The sequence below is a fragment of the Scardinius erythrophthalmus genome (assembly GCF_964197995.2).
Source record: "Scardinius erythrophthalmus genome assembly, chromosome: 1".
In the NCBI taxonomy this organism is placed as follows: domain Eukaryota; kingdom Metazoa; phylum Chordata; class Actinopteri; order Cypriniformes; family Leuciscidae; genus Scardinius; species Scardinius erythrophthalmus.
In genome coordinates this window covers 69,057,937-69,080,357 of record NC_138221.1, presented here as the reverse complement: position 1 = coordinate 69,080,357, position 22,421 = coordinate 69,057,937, and the positions used below count along the sequence as shown (strand labels likewise).

The window sequence follows — 22,421 nt, the reverse complement described above, 5'->3', positions numbered from 1 at the left end:
CTGTTGTAAATACTTTTTCAATTTACAACTTCAGTCAATGTTGCATTGTATGTAAATATATATGGGCTTTATAGTCTGTCTTGGTCACTTTTTGCTTATGTTCCATGGTTGCAAGGAACTGCTTCCAATCTTGTTTGTAGCTTTGAGCTGCTATGGAAGCTTTTTATTAGTTTCATTCACCTCACTTATATGCTATTATCAAATATGTAAATAAAAAATTGACAAGTTTTAAAAATATTGTTGTTCTTTTAATGGTTAAGGTGTAAATGCATTTTACTCTGGATAAACTTTTTACAGAATGCTTCACAACACTGTTTATTAATAACATACAAATCCCTATGTTCATAGAAAAGATAGTAAATGTAACAAATTTACAAATATATTACAAAGCACTTGTATTTACAGTATATCTACACAGTGTCAAATTTAAAAATATATTACAAAGCACTTGTATTTACAGTATCAAATTAAAAAATATATTACAAAGCACTTGTATTTACAGTATCAAATTTACAAATATATTACAAAGCACTTGTATTTACAGTATCAAATTTAAAAATATATTACAAAGCACTTGTATTTACAGTATCAAATTTACAAATATATTACAAAGCACTTGTATTTACAGTATCAAATTTAAAAATATATTATAAAGCACTTGTATTTACAGTATCAAATTTACAAATATATTACAAAGCACTTATATTTACAGTATATCTACACAGTGTCAAACAGCTAAAAGTACTGTAGAATTAGTCTCACCCAAGAAAGGAAACACTTCAGACGGGTTTGTCCCCTTTGATATCAAGAGGTCCCTGATAGTTTGAGAGTAGGCAACAGATGGCCCACAGCTGATTGACTGAACCTGCCATAGAAAGAGGAACAAGCCCATCCCAAATGTGGTACTCCTTCACCCTGCGTATCGCCCTCTCAACTAAAATTCTCAGACGGGCAATAGCCTGTGTTTTCTGGGTGTCCTCTGTGCTGAGCTGATTTGATGTTTTCAGTGGAGGTATGATGAGGGTTGCCCCCACCTGTGACATTATCTTCTCAATTTGGAACCCCTTGTCAGCCATTACTCCATCTTCTGGTTGAAGTAACTGCAAGATCTGTGATTGGCGAGTTATTTCTATATCGGAGATGGAGCCTGTGTACAATTTAGATACAAATGTGATAACCCCACATGGGGCAATGCTAATTAGACCTTTAAAGGTGGTGTGGTTTTTATAGTTGGAAAATGTTTCCGACTGTAGTAAGAGAGAAGATGCTGTTTCACAACGGATCTCGGTGCAGTCTATTATCACTATCACCTGAGGGCAGTAGAGCTTAAACTTGTCAGGCATTGTGGCCTGCACTTGCTCTCTCGTCATCCACAATGGTAGCGAGCCAAGAACCTGGTAAAGGTAGCTTGTCCATGTTAAGATGATGCGACTAACCGTAGACAAGCTGACCTCGAAGATGGATGACAGGGTTTTCTCCTGAAGCCCAGCTGCAACACGACAGAGAAACATGAACAGTTCATCAATGAGCGGAAGTTTTCGCTGAGGGCTCGGTGTCTCTTGTGCTGTTCGCTGTGCCTTGGACCAGTACAAAAGCCTTGAAGCAGAAGGGTAAACTGACTCCCAAAACAGAGTGAAGACCTCCTTTGAGCTGAACCTAGTGTAATAACGAAAGTCCTCATCTGTGACACAGAACTTGAAAATCAGAGGCTGCTGCTGCTGCTTAACTGTCAGCTGCTGGATTTCACGTTCTAGTGACAAAACCTGAAGCTCCAACTCTTGAATTCTCCTTGTGGCAGCATCCAGTTTACCTTTAAAGCAAGAAAAAACATACACCTTAATGTTTATCATTGAGTCATATACTAGTTTTCACTTCGTCTTCATTATTGGATGTTATTTGTTAGTGAGCTTGACAGTAATTCTTGGCTTTTATGAAATGAAGAGACTACAATAACTAAGATTACAATGTAATTTCTGTAATGGTTCTCAATCATCCAAATCATTATCATATTGTGTGGTATTATTCAGAGTAACTGAGTTTCCTGTAAAAGCATTTTACAGTAAGCACAGCTGTTCTGCCGATGAACCCTATAGTTACAAAGTAATTTATTGCCACATAGAAAAACCTGTTAATCTGTTTTTGAATTACTAACCAGGAGAAGGATGGTAGGCATAGTCATGATCTTTTGCTAATCCACCCACAGGCAGTGCCTCCTCTGTGAAGTCTCCTACAGGCATCTCCTGAGATTCATCTAGGACTGCAGCCCTAAAATGCTTCCTTGCTCTCTGGTAAACCGGCTGTCGAGCTTGTGAGGCTCTTCCTAGAGATGTGAAATAGATACACATAAATGTCAAAATGGATATTTAGTAATCATTTCTCAGAACCCAAAAAGTATGTATAATACCACCACAAATGCAATTATAACAAATGGCAATTTAAATGCCAACAGGATGATTTATTATAGTTTTTATATTTATATTTAATACTAAAAAGTTGTATAAAAAAAAAAATGTACACAATTTTTTTTTCTTCGTTTATTTCATACAAGCATAATTGTATGTAAACTGTAAATAATGTAATAAATGATGATTTATTGTTATTTTAAAGAACTACCAGGCTTAATAGTGTCCTACCTTTACCCCAGTCATTCCAGGGGAATCTAGACGGCGTTGCTCCTTTCTTAATCCTGGTTCGTCCACTGGCTGATGTACTTATAACCTCTGGGGTAAAGTGCTGACTACACATGTAGGTGCTCCCACGGAGGATTTTAAAACTTGGTCCCTCGTCTCTTTTAATTGCCCTAACCCAACGGGCACGCATTTCAGCGTCCACTGGAAAATCGTGGAAACTTAAATAGGGAAATTTATGTTTGTTGTTTGAACAACAAGGAACACTACAATAGCGTCTACAAGATGACTGTGCCATGCTTACTGAATGGGAAACTGTTGAAAAATTAAAACAGGAAGAAATAAATGATAAATCACATACAAAAATGTAATATATGGCCATATATGTACTTATATTTTAAATAGCATGACATATATCTATACACATATTTGACTTATCTGAGAACACAATATATGACTGCAACATATATCTATACATATATTTGACTTATCTGAGAACACAATATATGCCTGCAACATATATCTATACATATATTTGACTTATCTGAGAACACAATATATGCCTGCAACATATATCTATACATATATTTGACTTATCTGAGAACACAATATATGCCTGCAACATATATCTATACATATATTTGACTTATCTGAGAACACAATATATGCCTGCAACATATATGAACATTTATGTGTCCAAACATGTGAAGAAAATATTTGAGTTCATCCATATATGATACCATATATCTGCATATATTACAGTATAGTATTGGTTTCTCGCATATATGGACAACATTAATTATAAATATGTGACATACATATTTGTTTTCAACATATTTAATAAATGTATGTAAACATACACTGTAACCCTTTACTGTAAATTTACAACGAATATCTTACAGAATTGTACTGTATTTCCATAATACAGTATTAAGCTGTATCTTTTACAGAACAGCTGTAAATATACAGCACATTTCTGTTTTCGTCCTGATAAATTCGTTACCATCATACATAGTTCCCACATGACGTCACAACATACGGGCATTTGCCGACCCGGCGCCATTTCTGAGGGCAGAACACAACATTCTTACAATGCAGAACATGAGAAGAAGAAGCTGAAACGGAAATTTTGTGATTAAAAAGTGAAAATGGTCATCTCCTGCTGGGTCAATGGATGTTCCAATCGTGCCGGAGGTTCAGTTAAATTTAGTTTTTTAGCATTTGCCGACCCGGCGCCATTTCTGTGGGCAGAACAATAGTAGAAGAAGCTGAAGCGAGTTAATTTCGTGATAAAAAGTGAAAATGGTGATCTCCTGCTGGGTCAATGGATGTTTAAATCGTGTCGGAGGTTCAGTTAAATTTGGATTTTACAGTATACCGTCATTAGACTTCATGAATGTGAGAAGACTAACGTCAAGCTTTTGTCAGAACAACGACGGAGGTTATGGCTGGCGAGGATAAACAGGAAAGAAACTCCCTCAAAACACGCAAGAATTTGTTGTTTTTTATTGCGAGTGTACACAAATATAAGTTAACACTTTGCAGTTTGAATTATGTCCTGTGAACAAAATGACGAGATATTAAAAACATACAAAAACAACATTGTTTCCACTGTTCGATCGCGCCCGCGACTCTCTCACTCTCTCTCACACACACACATTCCAGCACGGCAATCTCAGATTATGTCCCTAAAGAACCCGCGTATAAAGTAATTCCACATTACATTAATTAATTTGCACGCGAGTTTTATTTATTTTCATACCGTGTATATTACCGTGTATTCATGCACATATTTCCAGGCTCGGAATTGCTCACATGTATTAAAACTCCTAGCCAATACCAGATAATGATACACATGATAATACTGTATCTGCTGCATAATCAGTGCTCAGTGCTTCCTTTGTTAGCGCATACGTATCCACACCATTTATGACTGAAATTTTCGCATTGTACCTCTCTCTGTCTTGTGTTAATAGAGTCTCTTTATAATCCCTGTCACTTTGTCTCTTCATGATTTTCGTAACATTATAAATGGAAAGAAATATTCAAAATTTGCTTGTAAAACTCATAGACAGTATGGTAAAACATTGTAAACACAGCAGCTTTTGCCCTCAAAATGGCGTCTCCGGGGAGGTCACGTGACATTAATTGGCCTGTGGGAACTATGTATACTGACTGAAAAGGCATTGCATTGTGGGATTGATTTCTTTCGCGCTCAATTCAGTTCAAATGTGACGCGTCATGCGAGCAGACAGTAACGTTAGGCAGCTACAACAGGCAAACTCGTTTTGTCAGCGGGATTCAACTGAACAAATAATCATTCCTGTTATCAAGATAAACAATGTCTGCGAATCTGTGAGCAATTTTAAAGCTTTTTTGAGGTTCGGTTCGTGTTTCAAACATTAGTTGCCTGTGACGCAGCAGAAAATGGACGATGTTAACGGTAGCAGCTACCTGAAGACAGATGGAAGAATTTGTCATTGAATAATCTAACCTGCGCGTGACGATAAGTGGGATTTAGAGTTTGAGAAGATGGAGAGTGATATGGTAAGCCAATATATAAGTTTTTTTTTTTTTTTTTTTCGTTCGCATTTCTACATTGTTTTCACGTATTTGGTTTGATTTTGCGAACGCGGTTTACTACCGTGGCCGCGCAAGCAATTCATTGACTCTGTTCACCTGTTTACCAAGTAACGTTAAATTCGACATTTCATATAATAGGCAACCTTTACCATGCTATTTGAATGACGTGCATTTGATATATATTTTTTTCGTTTTAGGCTTTGTAATCTGATGGCCATTGTTAATGTAAGTGCTTTTAAGTAGTGTTACAGTTATAGTCTATGTGGTAAAAAAAAAAAATGCTGTCAAATTCTGTCAGTTCTGTGATCGTGCTTTTGAATCGTTGTCAGAATTTTGCTAGCACATGAAAATCCATGTTCCTAATGCTGTTTTCAAATGTAGTAGGCCTATTCCTGATTGCCATCCCATGGTCCTACAACTACTCCCTAATTCAAAGAAGTTAGACGGTGTTATCCTTCAAGCAGATAAGTAGAGATTATTCAGCAAATCTCATTAATTTGTAATATGTTTTATGTTTTGGTTCTGTTGATCAAGGTTGTGCTGTCCTTTTTAAAAATTGTTTCAGGAATTTGCATCGCTGATGTCCAGCAATCTACATTTGCCAGAAAGTCCACGACTTATTTCCTGGTATGTAAACATTAAAGGGGTAGATGAAACCTAAAATGAAAAGCCATCATTTACTCACCCCACTGCAAAATATGTTTTTCTTAATTAGTGTTTTTATTTTGTTTCCAGTCCAGATATCTACAATTCTTACATGAAGAAGCATTTAATAGACACGTAAAAATTGTCTTGTTTTCTGAAAGATTAAGTCAAAATTAAGTGAGTTTATGCTTAAAACAAACAAAATTATATGCCAGAGCATTTTAGCATTCTAACCAATTTTAATTTTTAGTTGAAAAATTTAATTCATAGAACTATGAATAGACAACTACATCGAACCACAGTGGAACCCACAGTAGTTATTTTAATTATTAATATTATTTATTTATTATTTTATTTTTTATTTTTTTATTCCATTACAGGTCAATCTCTAAGCAACCAGTGCTGGATATTAAGTTTGGAAGGTCAAGGTGTGTGTGAAGGATCACAGCCTCTTCATCACTGGCCTGGCAGCGCTGTTTGCCTCCTCCAGCTTGCAGTACCAGGAAGAGGCAGCACCTTGAGTTTGTTCAGAGGTTAGTCATTGGTATATTTGCCATTCATATATATATATATATATATATATATTAGACTGAATTGTGTCACTAACCTTGACTTGACAGTATTTATTATGTTGACTACTGGTATGAACAATATGGCCCTGGTTTCCATACAGGGCTTAGCTTAAGCCAGGTCTAGGCCTTAATAAAATTTGGGTATTTAAGCAGCTTTTATAATAATGTATCATTAAAAAAAAAAACATTACTGGTGTGCATCTTGAGATAAAACAGTGGCAGTCATATATTTTAAGATATGTCAGTGCAAGTTGTTTTCAGTTGAAGGATTAGTGAAAATTCTGTCATTAATTACTCACCCTCATGTCGTTCCAAATCTGTAAGACCTTCGTTCATCTTCAGAACACAAATTAAGATATTTTTGATGAAATCTGAGAGGTTTCTGAACCACCCCTAGACAGCAATGTCTTTGCAACTTTTAAGGCTCAGAAAGCTAGTAAAAACATTGTTTAAATAACCGCGGGGTTGTTTCCGCGGGGTCTTAAAAAGTCTAAAATTCTGAACTTTAAATTTAAGGCCTTAAAAAGTCTTAAAAACGGCCAGATTTTCATCCTAGGTCTTAAATTTCATTTAGTCAGGTCTTAAAAAGTGTTTACCCTCGTTTATTTCCAGAAACGCTGGCCGCAGAAAGTTATTACAAAGTAGCAAAAAAGTATCGAGTTGTAGCCTACAAAGCGGAGCCCTAGAGCAGGGGTCTCCAACACGTCGCTCGCGTGCTACCAATAGCTCATGGCTTGATATGAGCTAGCTCATCAGAGGCCGTTCACATATCGCGTCTTTTGCACGCTCAAGTTTGTTCAAATGTAGGTGCGCGGCAAGCGCGCTCATAATTGAAGCGACGCGCTAATTTTTTTAACAGACGCAACGAGATGAAAAAAAATCTAAACTTTTCAGAATGCCGCACCGCAGGTCATGTGACAGGAACCAACCAATCACCCCTTTCCATAATAACATTGAAAGCTCAGTCAACATGAAGGATGGGGGTGCACCCAAACACTACTAATAAATATAAGCTAATGTATAAATGTCAGTCAGTAATTTATCTTTTTTGACTCATTCTTTTTATAAAAAAAAATATTTAAAGGCTGAAATATGAGGTTTATCTTTGTATAAAACCTTTTTTGTCAAAACTTTATTTGAACTTGTACATATTAGTAGATAACATGTTGCAAGACACTCTTTTAAAATCTGGCCATCACTTTTAATGGTATTTTAATGTTCATGTAAACAAAGTGCATATTGATGCTAATCAATTTGTTGTTTGCTGTTTTTCGACATAAAACTTGTTGAATTGACTTCATTCTGTAGTATTAGTACTTTTTGAACAGGATTCTGTGATAACTGTGATCATTTTGGTCACTTTAAACATCTCATTATTTCATCTCTAGTTATGATCAACTATGATCAACTAAAATCAACAATAATTGTGTTTTTACAGTATAATATGCAAAAGTACAATTTTCTATTAAAAAAAATCTACCTCTCCCTCTCTCTCTCACACACACATCAGATAATCCTAGATAGATAGAAAGATAGATAGATAGATAGATACTCTAATGATCCCGAGGTAACTATCTAACTTGGATAATGTGTCGTGTAGGTCTTAAATTTCAATCTTTATGGTCTTAAAAAGGTCTTAAATTTGACTTACTGAAACCTGCAGAAACCCTGTCCATGTAACTAGTGCAACCTTAAAGGAGAACTTTTTTTGTAAATTTGGAGTGCTGTCAATACAGAGAACAACGACAAAAATCGGTGTTGCCTACACCGTGCTATCCTCTTTTTAAAATTTGCACCCTGTTGACTTCAATGGGGCAAGTTTTAAACCTGCTTTTAGCCTCTTAACATCCTTGATGTGTCATACAAGTGCCCAGCCATGTGAGTGATTCCTTCAGAGTGAACACGGGTGAATCTGACTGCAGTAGATGTGAAAGATCTTGTTGAAACATCTACAAATGTCCGTATATAGGTGAAAATGCCCCTTGAAATCAATTTAAGGTGGCAAATATTACCCCTTAATAAAAAATGTTAATTTCTGTCACTGCTGTAAACTGACCACTGCATAGAATATGAAAAATATGAATATCTTTGTCAGTCAGCTGTCAACAGGCCTAAACAAGCCATGGCACCAAGCACAGAAACACAATCAGTAAAATGTTATCTAATTATTATCAAGAAAACTTGGAAAATATCGATCGAGACATATTTTGTCAATATTGCACACCCCTAATGCATGGTATTAATTTTGATTTCTTCGGGTCTTAAAAAGCCTTAAATTTGACTTTAAAAAATGTGCAGAAACCCTGCTTCATAATATTTAGGTTGAACCACTGTAGCTATATATTTACCAATGTTTTTACCACTTTTCTGGGCTTTGACAGTTGCAATGATATTGATATCAATGGAAGGACAAAACTATTAGATTTCATCAAAAATATCTTCATTTGTGTCCCGAAGATGAACAAAAGTCTTGAGGGTGAGTAATAATGACAGAATTTAAATTTTTGGGTGCAAACTAGGGCTGGGCAAAAAAATCGATTTTTCGATTAATCGTTTTTTAAAATGTGGTCGATTCAAAATCGATTCTCAAACGCCAAGAATCGATTTTTTTCCATCTTTATTTATCTATTACCCAAGTATTAGTTTTCCTCCACTGTTCATAGGCTTGCAAACTCCATTTTATAGCTAATGCTGTGAGATTTTATGTTAGTTTTATCTAAATCATAAAATAACCTCAACTAGTGCTGCACGTTTAATCATATCGCAATCGCGATGTCAAGCCTATATGCAATTAGGCTATATGACGCAAAATGCTGCGATTTTATATGAAATAAACAAATTTGGTTGTTTAACGCAATTAATGCAGCATCTGTTCATTTTTTGTCATCCTTTGGCAAGTGTTACATGACCCCGCTCTTATTCACGCAAATGCTTTTAAACCATTCATGCACGACAAGACAAAAAAGAGCTCGCTGCCTGTGAATGTCGTGACTGTGACACAGAAAAAGTTGCGATGATATCGTGCGTGCAAACAAGACAGCCCAGAATAGAGTTATCTTTCGCGCTTGAACGAACAATAACACACACAATTATGTCAAAATGTCTTTTTGTTGAGTATTTTCATAACATAAGAGCAGTCTTGTGATGAACGTGAAGAGTTGTGACTCGTGAGAGAATGAGGCGCGTGTGAGATCCGCGTCTCTGTCAACAGCGACTGGTCTTAAAGTAGCCACTAATTATCTCTGTCGTTAAAGTTAATCAAAGAACAAAGGGAACAGAGAAAAACACTCACTGCTCTTGACTAAAGAACTTTTGTAACTTTGATTAGTCTATATATAATTTATAATTAATGCAGCGCAGACTGTTTGATAACTTTATTCAATTTCTGTATATTGCCTAGTTGTTAGACAGGAAGGGCACAGATAAAAATTACATGCAATGTTTTTATATGGGTTTATTTGAGGATTGTTAACCTGTTTGATTAAGACATGCGACTGTTCTGACTTGTCCAATTTTCAGCATCAATAGTTCATCTTGCATCAAAATCCTGTCTATTCATTGTATGCATTTAAAATATAGAGTTGGGTTCTGTTTTAATGTACCCCAATTGTACCTAAAATAAAAAGTTTAATATACAGGTTTGTAGCTCTTAATTTCTTTTTATTAATTAAACACTTGAAAACTTATGTTCACTTTTCTTTTCTTTTTCTTTTTTTAATAAATATAGGATTTGTATTAAATATTCATTGAGTCGAATCGAAATCTAATTTAGAATCGAAATCGAAAAATCGAATCGAGAATCGAAATCGAAAATCGAATCGAGAATCGAAATCGAATCGAATTGAGAGCTTGTGAATCGAAATCGAATCGAATTGTAACATCTGAATCGATACCCAGCCCTAGTGCAAACATGCATTTTAGTCTGGTAACTCATGTTGTCATATATGCAATAAACATTGCAAGGCTTGCAATTAAGTTAAATTATTTCTGTCACAAAGGTTTGGGCTGGATTCTGGCAGTGTGTGCTCTATATAAACGGAGAGTCTAAAGACTGCCTTTCCACTGATACTCTGATGGGACCTGATGAGGGGATGATATTGTTAATGAGCTGGGTGATGAGTAGACAAAAGTTGTAGAATAAAACTTTAAATCCGGCAACCCCACTTCCAAAAATTTAGTTAGTTGACAGTGTGCATGTAAACAGACACATTGAGTTGATGTATTTTACCAGGGCAGAAAAAATATCAGTTATTGATCACAACATCCAACATTGCATTTTTTTTTCACAACATCCAACATTGCATTTTTTTTTTTCATGTTGTTCAGTTTTAGACAGCTTTTGTGCTCTCTCTTTGTCAAAATATATACACTCAGTTAATAATATTTAATTGTTGTTTTTTTCTGCCTTTTAGACGCTTTCTTGACATCAATCCTGAACGTGGATCAAAAACAAAGAAAGGACAAGTAACTTCAAAGAAAACTGGCCAAGTTGTGCAGAACAAGAACACCACTGTAAGCCTACAGGTGTCCTCACTTCTGCGAAACCTTGCAGACTTTGAATGGGATTTCGTTTGCACTTTTATGGACTTCAAAAAAGAAACAGCATTTCACTGTCGTTATAAAGCTGACAGTGGAAGAGCCAGGACATTTTTTAATAGAACTCTGATTGTATTCGTCTGAAAGAAGAATGTCATATACAGTGCCCTCCACAATTATTGAACCCCCTGGTAAATATGATCAAAATTGGCTGTAAAAAATAAATCTGCATCGATTATCCTTGTGATCTTTCATTCAAAAAATGTGCAAAATTCTAACCTTTCATTGAAGTAAAAGAATTGAAAGTGGGGGGAAAATCACATTATGAAATAAATGTTTTTCTCCAAAACACGTTGGCCACAATTATTGAAACCCTTTTATTAAATACTTTTTGCAATCTCCTTTTGCCAAGATAACAGCTCTGAGTCTTCTCCTATAATGCCTGATGAGTTTGGAGAATAACTGACAAGAGATCAGAGACCATTCCTCCACACAGAATCTCTCCAGATTCCCAGATCCATGTTGGTGCTTCTCCTCTTCAGTTCAGCCCACTCATCAGGTCAGGGGACTGAGACGGTCATGGCAGAAGCTTCATTTTGTGCTCCACAACAAATTTTTGTTTTGATTTTGATGTTTGTTTTGGATCGTTGTCCTGATGGAAGATCCAACCACGGCCCATTATAAGATTTCTAGCAGAAGGCGTCAGGTTTTGATTTTTTATCTGTTGATATTTGATAGAATCCACAATGCCATGTATCTGAACAAGAAGTCCAGGACCTCCAGCAGAAAAATATGCCCACAACATTAAAGATCCAATGGTATATTAAATTGTACACATGGGGTACTTTTTATCCTTGTGTTCACCAAACCCATCTAGTGTGTTTGCTGCCAAAAAGCTCTGTTTTAGTCTCATCTGACCACAGAACCCTGTTGTTTGAAGATCCAGTCGTGTCTGACAATTAAATTTGCTGGAATTTGTTTTTGGATGAGCGAGGAGTTTTTTTTTTAAACCCTCCCAAACAACATGTGGGGATGTAGGGGTTGTTTGATAATTTTTTTTTTAGGGTTTCTGACCCTAAGACTCAACTAATCTCTGCAATTCTCCATCTGTGATCCTTGGAGAGTCTTTGGCCACTCAAACTTTCATCCTCATCATCCATTAAGACAGTATAGACACACGTCCTTTTCCTGGCAGATTCATAACATCTTTAGTTGGTTATAACTTCTTAATTATTGCCCTGATGGTCAAAATGGGGATTTTCAATTTTTAGCTTTAGCTATTGTCTTACAGCCACTTTCTAGTTTGTGATGCTCAACAATCTTTTGCTACGCATCAGAACTGTATTCTGTGGTTTTACTCATTGTGATGGATGATTAAGGGGATTTGGCCTTTGTGTTTCCTCATATTTAAACTCCTGTGAAACACGAAGTCATAGCTGGACAGTTTCATGTTCCTAGTCACCCTGGTGTACTAAAAAAGGTAAATATTAATGGGAATATACTTCAGAGATATTTTACTCGTAAAAAATTCTAGGGGTTTCAATAATTGTGGCCAACATGTTTTGGAGAAAAACATTTATTTCATAATGTGATTTCCCCCCACTTTCAATTCTTTTACTTCAATGAAAGGTTAGAATTTTGCACATTTTTTGAATGAAAGATCACAAGGATAATCGATGCAGATTTATTTTTTACAGCCAATTTTGATCATATTTACCAGGGGGTTCAATAATTGTGGAGGGCACTGTATATGCATGTATACATATATGCGTCATATATGCATGTATACATATATGCGTCTTACATATATTTCACATTTATGTGCATATACGGGAAAATATATGGCACTTACATGAAAACGGCCATTTTTGATATATTTTGAAATATATGTTTCATATATGTATATGTGTTTTACATATATGAATTTTGCATATATTCTCATATATGCAGCAGACATACATGGGCACTAACATTATATATGTAATTTACATATATTGACATATATTACATTTCTGTATGGAAATGGTTTGACATTTAGCTTTGATAAAAATTGAACACTTGTTAGTAAACTTGTGGCAACACAGGCTGACCGCAATTTATCTTGCTAGTCTAACTTTCCCCTCCACGACAGTTACACGTTAAAGAATGCTATAAGTTACTGGAAATTATCATTAACGTTATCAAAATACGCTAAATATAAGAACCAATAACGCTAAATACGTAAACATTATTATTATAAACTTTACCTTTCGTGTTGTTAGTTATCACCTTTTGTATTCTCCTGAAGTAACGTTAACCAGCGCTCGCAAGTTAAAACGGAAGTACGTATACCCTGCTTTGCGGAAAAGCGGAAGATCCCCTTCGTTACGGGGAACTCCCGCTGCGTCTAATATAAACGCTACGGGGAATGCCTTCGGCATGCGTTATCTGAAGTCACTATACAACTATTCCAATCTGGATTGGTGTGCGTCATCGTGCGTCATGACGTTGCATGTGACGGTGACCCGGACGCTATATAAGGGTCACAGGAACAAGGAAATGACAGCTTCTGTTCTTCAGCAGCGTTCTATGTCAAACTGTACGTCTTATTTGGTGTTGTCTGTGAAATCTACTATGGCGAAGGCAGTGTGCGTCTCCTTGATTTAAGAAAAATTAAAGAAGCAAGGATGGCGCACACTTGCTTTGTGGTGTTGGGTTGTGAGCGGAGCTTGCACGGACAGTTCTCGAGGGCACTGTCTATTTTGTGCAAACTGAAAGGATTCTGTGACTGGGATCTCGCGTTTGCCGAGGCAGCGCGTAGGTTTATGTCTGCATTGCAATACAGAATCTATAGTGGCTCGGATCTCGCGTTTGCCGAGGCAGCGCGTAGATTACGGCTACTCTGCAATAAAGATTCTGTGACTAATCTCGCGTTTGCCGAGGCAGCGCGTAGATTAATGTCTGCATTGCAATACAGAATCTATAGTGGCTCGGATCTCGCGTTTGCCGAGGCAGCGCGTAGATTACAGGTCTGCAGGGTGTAGACTCTGAGTTTACTCTTCCGCTCCCGCCTGAGCCTGTTTAAAAAGAATAAAATAGGCTTGCGTTCCTAGTGCATCAGCTCGCGTCTGTCGAGGCAGCGCGTTGTCTGTTTGCATTGGGTTCGCATGTGGAGCAGTGTTTACAGGTCTCGCGCACGGTTCGGAAGCCCGCATCACTGCGGCTTCTTCCGACCGTGTTAAAGACCCGGTGTTTGATTTATCTGATTCTGAGGAGTCAGATACTATCAACACTGAACCACGAATATTCACCACATTATGAGGAGTTGCTGGAGAAAGACTGGGGCTGTAATGAAATTAAATGTTTGGTAATTTAATAAGAAGGAAGCATCTAAAAAGAGTGCTTCCTGCAAACCCAGTCAAAATCCTTGTGTCAGAGTCTTCCTTTTTCAAACGATCTCCATACTGAGGTACTGAGATTGTGGAATAATTGAAGAAGAAAATTAAAGGGGAATTTAATGATGCAGGGGGTAGAAGAATATTTCTCCCAGATATCGTATTACCTCTGATGACTCAGACACGTCCCTCCAAAATTAAAGTGGAGCTAATATAAATATTATCTCGAATTTGGTAGGGAAGGCTTATATGGCGGCATGTCAAAAAAAAAAAAAAAAAAATGCATACCTACATATGGTAGTCCAGGTCCCCCGGGGACAGTCACCAGCTCCTCATATTCTGGGAAGTCACCTCTTCCCCTCCCCTTCCCCCTGTACAGGGCTCGGGGTCAGAGGAGACGTTCTCATAAAAAAAATAAAAAAAAGCCCCGAAGTCAGGTCTGAGGACTGCCTTTCGGGCTAAGAAAAAATAAATAAATAAACTATGAGGTCCTGGCGTAAAAACGCGGACCCTTATGGGCACTTTATATTATTTTCGGTTAGTTCCTGCCGATCTATCACTTCAGGTCACCGAATCTCAAAACCTGAGGTCAGTCTCGAGGGACTGATCTCCTTATTAGATTATTCATCGGTTACGTCCTGCCAGTAAACTGCTTCAGACCACCGATAAGCACATTATATCAGCTGAGACTAACCCAGAGAAATTGATTCCTCTTGTAGATTGTTTAGACGCCTGGTCAGGCCTTCCGAATAAATGGACCCTGGGTATAGTTAAAGGATATAGAATCCAGTTTAAAGTAAGACCACCCGATTTTAACGGGGTATTTCACACACTGGTTTTCTCACATCAGCGCCAGGTGATGGAAAATAAAGTTGAATCTCTTTTAGCAAAAGCAATAGAAATTGCCCCTAATCAGGAGAGGGATTCAGGTTTTTACAGCCGTTACTTCATTGTTCCGAAAAAGGATGGTGGACTTCATCCTATTGTAGATCTTAGAGTATTGAATAAATCTTTGAGGAGATTTAGTTTCAATATGCTCACTATACCCAGTATCATTCAGCAAATCAGATCTGAAGACTGGTTTGTGACAATAGATCTCATGGATGCTTATTTTCATAACTTCATCATCCATTATCATAGGAAGTTCCTTAGGTTCGCTTTTGGGGGGAAAAGCTTACCAATATAGGGTTCTTCCTTTCGGCCTAACTCTATCCCCTTGCACTTTCTGTATGGATGCTGCCCTTGCTCCACTGAGACTTCAGGGGAACCGCATCCTAAATTATTAGATGACTGGCTTATTCTGGCAGAACCAGAGACGCTAGCAATCCAACATCGAGATGTTGTTTTGCGTCATCTTCAGTGCTTGGGGCTAAGGCTCAATGTCAAGAAAAGTTCTCTGTCTCCTCTTCAAAGAATAAAATTTCTTGGAGCTGAGTGGGACTCGCAATCTATGCAAGTTCACTTGACCCAGCCACGTATTTAAAGTATCGTGGCTGCAGTTAGAGCTATCAGGTTAGGCCAGGCCATCACTGTCAAACATTTTCAAGGAATTTTGGGCCTTATGGGGCCCTACAGTGGTGGCTCGGGACCAGGGGGTTTTCCCCAAGGGGCAACCCCTTCCATATGATTAGAGTTACGTCCAGGTACCTTTGTTCTCTAGTCATATGGAAAGACATACGGTTCCTGTCCCAAGGCCAGGTGCTTGGAGCTTCGTGTCCCAGAAAAATTCTGACCACGGATGCTTCCCGCAGGGGCTGGGGTGCGGTCATGGAGGGCCGGTACACCCGCGGGGTCTGGAAGGACCATCACCTCTCATGGCACATCAGTTGCCTGGAGATGCTGGCAGTATTCTTTGCCCTCAGGCATTTCCCTCCAGACCTCAGAGGCCATCAGGTCCTTATTGGGTCTGATAATATATCGGTGGTTTTCTATATCAACCATCAGGGGGGCTTGAGGTCTCGTCCTCTGTGCAAATTGGCCCATCATATTCTATTTTTGTCTAAGGACAAATTTCTCTCTGTGAGGGCTATGTATATACCTGTGGTTGATAATGTGGGAGCAGACACCCTGTCGAGGCAGGGGCCCAGGCCAGGGGAATGGAGGCTCCACCCCGAGGTGGTGGAGCTTATATGGGAGAAGTTCGGCCAGGCGGAGGTAGATTTATTCGCTTCTCATGAGAATTCTCATTGCCCGCTCTGGTTCTCTCTCTCGCATCCAGCCCCGTTGGGTCTGGAGGCCATGGTACAGACGTGGCCGAGGCAACGTCTGTACGCCTTTTCCCCCGGTCGCTCTACTCCCTGGAGTTCTGGAGAGGGTCAGAGGATTTTGAGTAGATCTTATTCTCGAAAAACCACACTGGCCTTCTCGAATAGGGTGATCTGGTGGCCGAGGTCATCAGATCAGCTACCTCCAGAACTCCCCGGCTCAGGAAGTTTTAATTGAGTTAGCTGGACCCAGCCTTTTACTGCCCTATGGCTTCAGTACTGGGATTCTTCTATACTCTAATCGGGACCTCTCGTCCACGCTCAGAGCCGCTATGGCGCCTACGGCCTCCGTATGCTCTCAGGGTGGTCCACCCGGGTCGTCCCATGACCTCCATATTTCCCTGTAGCCTTCTAGGATGAATCCTGTTATCCTTGCAGGCTGACAGGTCTGTGGAAAGAAAAGCCCCTGTCGGTTCTGCGGGATACGTGTATATATGTTAGATTAAAAGAAAATCTACATATTTTGGAAATCTGTTAGCTTTCTAGTAGGAAATTTCCCCGGTCACCAATAAGGGTACCGGAGGCTATCTTATGATTTCCTCTGGCTCTTCATCCTTCATCCTTCGTTGCTATAAGTGTGACAGGAGAGCCTTCTAGGCTTTTAGGGTTATCCACTAATGGTGCCTTGGAGTCAGTGTCCTGCCTTTTTAGGCATATGTATATATTGGACCTCACTTCTGAGGCTGTTAACTCAGCCTTTTTCTTACACCAAAAAAGACAAGAATAAAATTCTTAGTATAGTGGGTTCTATAAATTCTCCCCTGTCCTTAGCAATGATCCTCACCTTCAGAGTGCTTTCTGCCTCTGTATGCTGCGTCAAAATCTGGATGAACCCTGTCTCTGCAGGCTATCATATTAAATTGCTTAGAGCCTTTATTCGGCTCCGCAGAGTATATCTATATAGGGTATTAAATGGGAGTTTGTTAGCTTTCTTTGAGATATTTCTCCCCGGTAACCAAGGTACCGGAGGCTATTCTAAAAATTCCTCAGGCTCTTCATCCTTCGTTGCATGTGCGGTGTAAGCAAGAGAGCCTCTTAGGCTTCCAGAGATGATCCACTAAAAAGGTGTTAGGAGTTAAGTGTTCTGCCTGTCATTAATCAGGCCTATATACTTGGACCTTAATATCGAGGTTGTTGATGCAACCTTCCCTTTGTACACCAAACAAGAAAGAATAAAATTCTTAGAACAGTTGGATCTTTCACTCTCCCTTGCTTTAGTGCTCTTGAGTGTGCCAGATGTTTCACACCAGGGGCGCCTGTTCTCGGTGGGGGCTAGCTGGTACTCGTTCCCCGTAGCATTTATATTAGACGCAGCGGGAGTTCCCCGTAACGAAGGGGAACGTCTCGGGTTACTGGATGTAACCCTGGTTCCCCCAGAGAGGGGAACGAGACGCTGCGTCCCCTCTTCCCACCTTCGGGGCGCCCTGAGAACAGCTGCTTTGAACCTTTTTCGAAGCTGTCATTTCCTTGTTCCTGTGACCCTTATATAGCGTCCGGGTCACCGTCACATGCAACGTCATGACGCATGATGACGCACACCAATCCAGATTGGAATAGTTGTATAGTGACTTCAGATAACGCATGCCGAAGGCATTCCCCGTAGCGTTTATATTAGACGCAGCGTCTCGTTCCCCTCTCTCGGGGAACCAGGGTTACATCCAGTAACCCGAGACGTTTTCTGACGTCATTGTGAAAAGGGCCTAGTGTACGGAGTTCAGGTTAGACAGTAAAAGGTTTAACTTGTTAAAAGATTGTGACTGTTAATTGTTTTCCATGTTCAATATATTTGTTTTATTTGTAATAAATCATTATGGCAGTGCAGTATTGTCTTAATTATTTTTTTATTGCTTAAGAAGTGGTAGGTATATCGTTGGTTTGAGGTGATAAATATTCTACAAAAGTGTCGTCTTTCTGGCTCCTTCAGACACAGAAACCGCTGATTAAAGAGATTCATATATGCTGTGTGTGCATACTCTGTAGTGAAAGTTTATCTAGCCCTGTACAGCCTCCTTTTTTAACTTATGAAATCATTAATTAGCCTACTCAGTAGGGACATACAGTTGCATGGAAGGGCATATTCAGGTTACCATATTTCAGCAATGACACATCAGAAAATGTTGTAATGCAGGATTTCGTTTAAGAATTAAATTATCTATACCTATACGTGCTCGTTTTTTTGAGAATTTGTGAAATAATAAAGTAATGACATCTACAGTATGCTTTGTAGGCACATAAAGTTGCATGTTCTGGGTAACATATTTCAACAATAACACATCAGAAAATGGATTAAAATGTGTTTGTGTGTATTATATATATATATATATATATATATATATATATATATATATATATATATATATATATATATATAGAGAGAGAGAGAGAGAGAGAGAGAGAGAGAGACCTATATAAATTATATATATATATATCCATTCATACATACATACATACATATACAGTATATCTTTAATCTGTTAGACTGGAGTAATGGATAACTTCTAATAAAGAACAAAAATGACGTAACATTAAATCTCATTAAATTTCTCCATACTTTTAAAAAGACATTTAGAAAGAAATGGAACTTAAATACAAAATGAGTACTCTGGTTGAATTTACCACGTAGCTTACACCATTTATAGAAGCAGACAAGAGTATTTTGTATTTTTATTTAGTTAGAAAACAGCCAGTGTGTGATTTATATTTCAGAGGAAAAAAAAAACCTCATTTTATTTAAATTAATATTTTTTTTGTGTATTTTCAGTCCATCATATTATTGTGTATGGTCTATGTTGGTTGACTATTTAAAATTATTTTCAATTAAATAAAATGTTCAAACTCCCAAGCTTTGTTTTCATTGTATTATTTATTTTTTGTTTTAAGCTTTGTTCAATTTATAATATTATTAATCAATTTTAATTATATCTTTTCAATTAAATCGTTTAAAACAAAGTCTTTATAATAACGTTGTTTTAAACTTTAAAACGTTCCGCGCATGCATTGCCGCGCCCACTTCCGGCACCAGACTGTTACGGTACGTTCACACGGGGCGTCAGCGTCAACGCTTCCCATTGACTTTGAATGGGTGACGTCAAGCATTGCCGAAAAGAATTGTGGATCCGTCGGCGGCGCTTCACTGGCGTTGCTCGCGGCAGAAGTTGAAAAATTCTCAACTTCTGCCGCGAGCAGAGAATTTTTCAACTTCTGCCGCGAGCAACGCCAGTGAAGCGCCGCCGACGGAAGCGTCAGCCAATCAGATCGCTCTATGCAAATACAGTAGCCAGGCGACAGCCAATCACGTTCATCCTGTTCAAGAGCAGCAAACTGAGGATAAATTTTAAAATGGAGGAGAAACTAATTATTGCGGTGGGCAATCACCCGGTCCTTTATGACCATTGAATGACAATGAAGCTTGTTGTTGAGTTCCTGTCTAATTTCATTGGCTGACGCTGCTATGACCATGGCGTCAGTGCCAAACTTCAGCCACGCCTTCCGTCAAGCGTTGACGCTGACGACCCGTGTGAACGTACCGTTAGGCTGGCGCTGTCATCCTCACACTGCTATGACGTATGGTTCTGCGGTTCTGCAGTCAGACATCTCCCTCTGTCACTGGCCTGTAAATCGGGTTGGTCCGGTCGGAGATCCTTTATCGTTTTTTTTTCTTCCAGCGAACGTCTTTTGAAAGGTTTTTATTTGTAAATCAATGACAGAATTTGGTTTAACTTCTGCCATTCTCTCTACGAAAATGATCAGCCTAGCAAGGTTTTGACGGAGTCGGAGTGACGGGTGTCGCCCGCGCACTCGCAGTAGTGGCAAAGAGCGTTGAGTTGTTTTGTTTAAGTTTATTTAGATAGGGACAGATACAAATAACAGATAAGCTTAACAGTCATCCGATGTATGTATCATAGTGTTTTTAGCTAAAGCTAATTCACGACACTTGTCCCTAGTAGGGCTTTTTGATAAAAAATACAGTTTTACAGAGGAAAAAAAGACAAAAAAGACAAAAAAATATATACAGAGAGGGCAAAGTGTAAAGACTAAATATGAGAACAAGATTGTTCCTGAATTAACCACGATTTGGTGTTTTTTTAAAAGGTGGCTAATGTCGGTATGCATTTCAAGTGGTCTGGCAGAGAATTCCATAATTTTGCCCCTTTTATTGAAAAGGCAGCCTGGGCAAATGATGTTCTGCGAAAAGGAATACTACAATTGCCTTTTGACGCTGATCGGGTGGTGGATCTGGTACTTTGCTATCTTGTTATTGTTTTACAAAGCGGTAGTGGAGCAGCGTCATTTAGACATTTGAAGACCAGTTTAACCATATGCAGGGAGATAAAATTAGCAAAACTTAAAATCTTATATTTACTTTGAATTAGGCAGTGATGGTACCTTATTCTTTTCTTGTCCAGGACTTTCAGGGCTCGGTTATAAAGACACTCTATGGTTTTGACTGATGACTGATGAGCTTGGGACCATGTGGTTAAACCAGTGGTTCCCAAAGTGGGTGACAACTGGCTAGGGGTGCCACAGAATCTCAGCTTTATTTTCCAATTTAAACAGCCTAAAATAACTATCGTACCATATAATAACCTTTTACAGCCAAGGTTATAATCGTTAACGAAAACGAACGAAAAAACACGCAGCGTATTCGTTCAGTTGCATTTCCTTTCCCTGCTCTCCCTCCGTCTCTCTGTCACCCATGTGTCTCTCACATGCGCGCATGCACACACACACACACACACACACACACACACACACACACACACACACACACACAGCCCCTCCACTCCGTGCACACCGTGTCTCCATGAGAACGAGTGTTCGTTCGACGTTGAAAGCAAGTTCGCGGAAGGTTGGTATCTCTATCTCGTGAACACCTTTACACAATCACACATTAAAAAGTGGTATAAAAATATTTTAAATTCTGAATATAATTTTGTCAGTGTGTTATTGTCGACCCGAGAAGCGATTGCGCCTTCTTTAGAAAGTTAACTAGTCGCAAGTTTGAGGAAAAATGCACTTTTTGGTTGTGGTTGTCGATGTCAAAACACTATATAAGCTGTGATTCAAATATTAAATAATGTTATGTCATTATGTCTTTTTGAATCTTGCCCCTGACAAATAACCCAAATTACAAAAAAAAAAAGACTAAAACTAACACTAAAACTAATAAAAACTAAACGAAAACTAAGCATTTTCAAAAAATAAAAACTAAACTAAACTAGCAAACCCACTTTAAAAACTAATTAAAACTAAACTGAATTTGAAAACAAAAAGTCAAAACAAAATAAAAACTAATGAAAAATGCAAAACTATAATAGGCTAACCCTGTTTACAACATATTTTAAAATCATATCAAAACACCAACATATGCAAAAATATTTGGAGTTGTTTATTATTATTTAAAGAGTTAAGTATCTTTAAATCTTTTTTGTTCCAATGATTCTCACATACAGTAGCCTTATTGGTTAAAATCAGTCTGTTTACGTGTGTCCAGTTATTAATGGACTGATGATTCATCTGAAGGGGTTGTTTCGCCTCATATTATGTCTGTTGTGATGCATTCATAATAAATTCATGCTGCTGTTTATGCTTCATTTGTTGTTTGCTCATCTGGATATAATTGTATATATGTATGTACATATGTTCGTTTAGTTTAATTGGGTTAGGGTGCCGTGGAAAAAAAAAACATTACAAAGGGGTGCCATGCTTTCAAAAAGTTTGGGAACCACTGGGTTAAACCATAAGATATATGTGAGAGAATCATAGAATTTAGAAAGATAAAAGCACAGTCAAGAGTCAGGCAGTTTCTTATCATCATAA

The 22,421-nt window shown here is 38.2% G+C and overlaps 1 protein-coding gene across 3 annotated transcripts; it reads right to left on the bottom strand.

Annotated features, from left to right (window-relative positions):
- Window positions 1–230: 230 nt before the first annotated feature.
- LOC308688139 (uncharacterized protein) lies at window positions 231–13,281 on the bottom strand. Of its 3 annotated transcripts, XM_081361057.1 has the most exons (5): window positions 13,210–13,281; window positions 2,634–2,942; window positions 2,153–2,320; window positions 659–1,810; window positions 231–531 (listed from the first exon to the last, which is right to left on the bottom strand). In XM_081361057.1, exons 2-4 carry the CDS (start codon window positions 2,923–2,925, stop codon window positions 780–782), a joined length of 1,491 nt encoding a protein of 496 aa, XP_081217183.1. In that variant the 5' UTR covers window positions 2,926–2,942; window positions 13,210–13,281; the 3' UTR covers window positions 231–531; window positions 659–779. The 3 variants fall into 3 exon arrangements, with proteins under 3 accessions (XP_081217183.1, XP_081217182.1, XP_081217181.1); XM_081361056.1 differs by lacking the exon at window positions 13,210–13,281 and having other exon boundaries at window positions 2,634–2,921; XM_081361055.1 differs by lacking the exon at window positions 13,210–13,281 and having other exon boundaries at window positions 231–1,810; window positions 2,634–2,936.
- Between the last annotated feature and the right edge of the window lie 9,140 nt (window positions 13,282–22,421).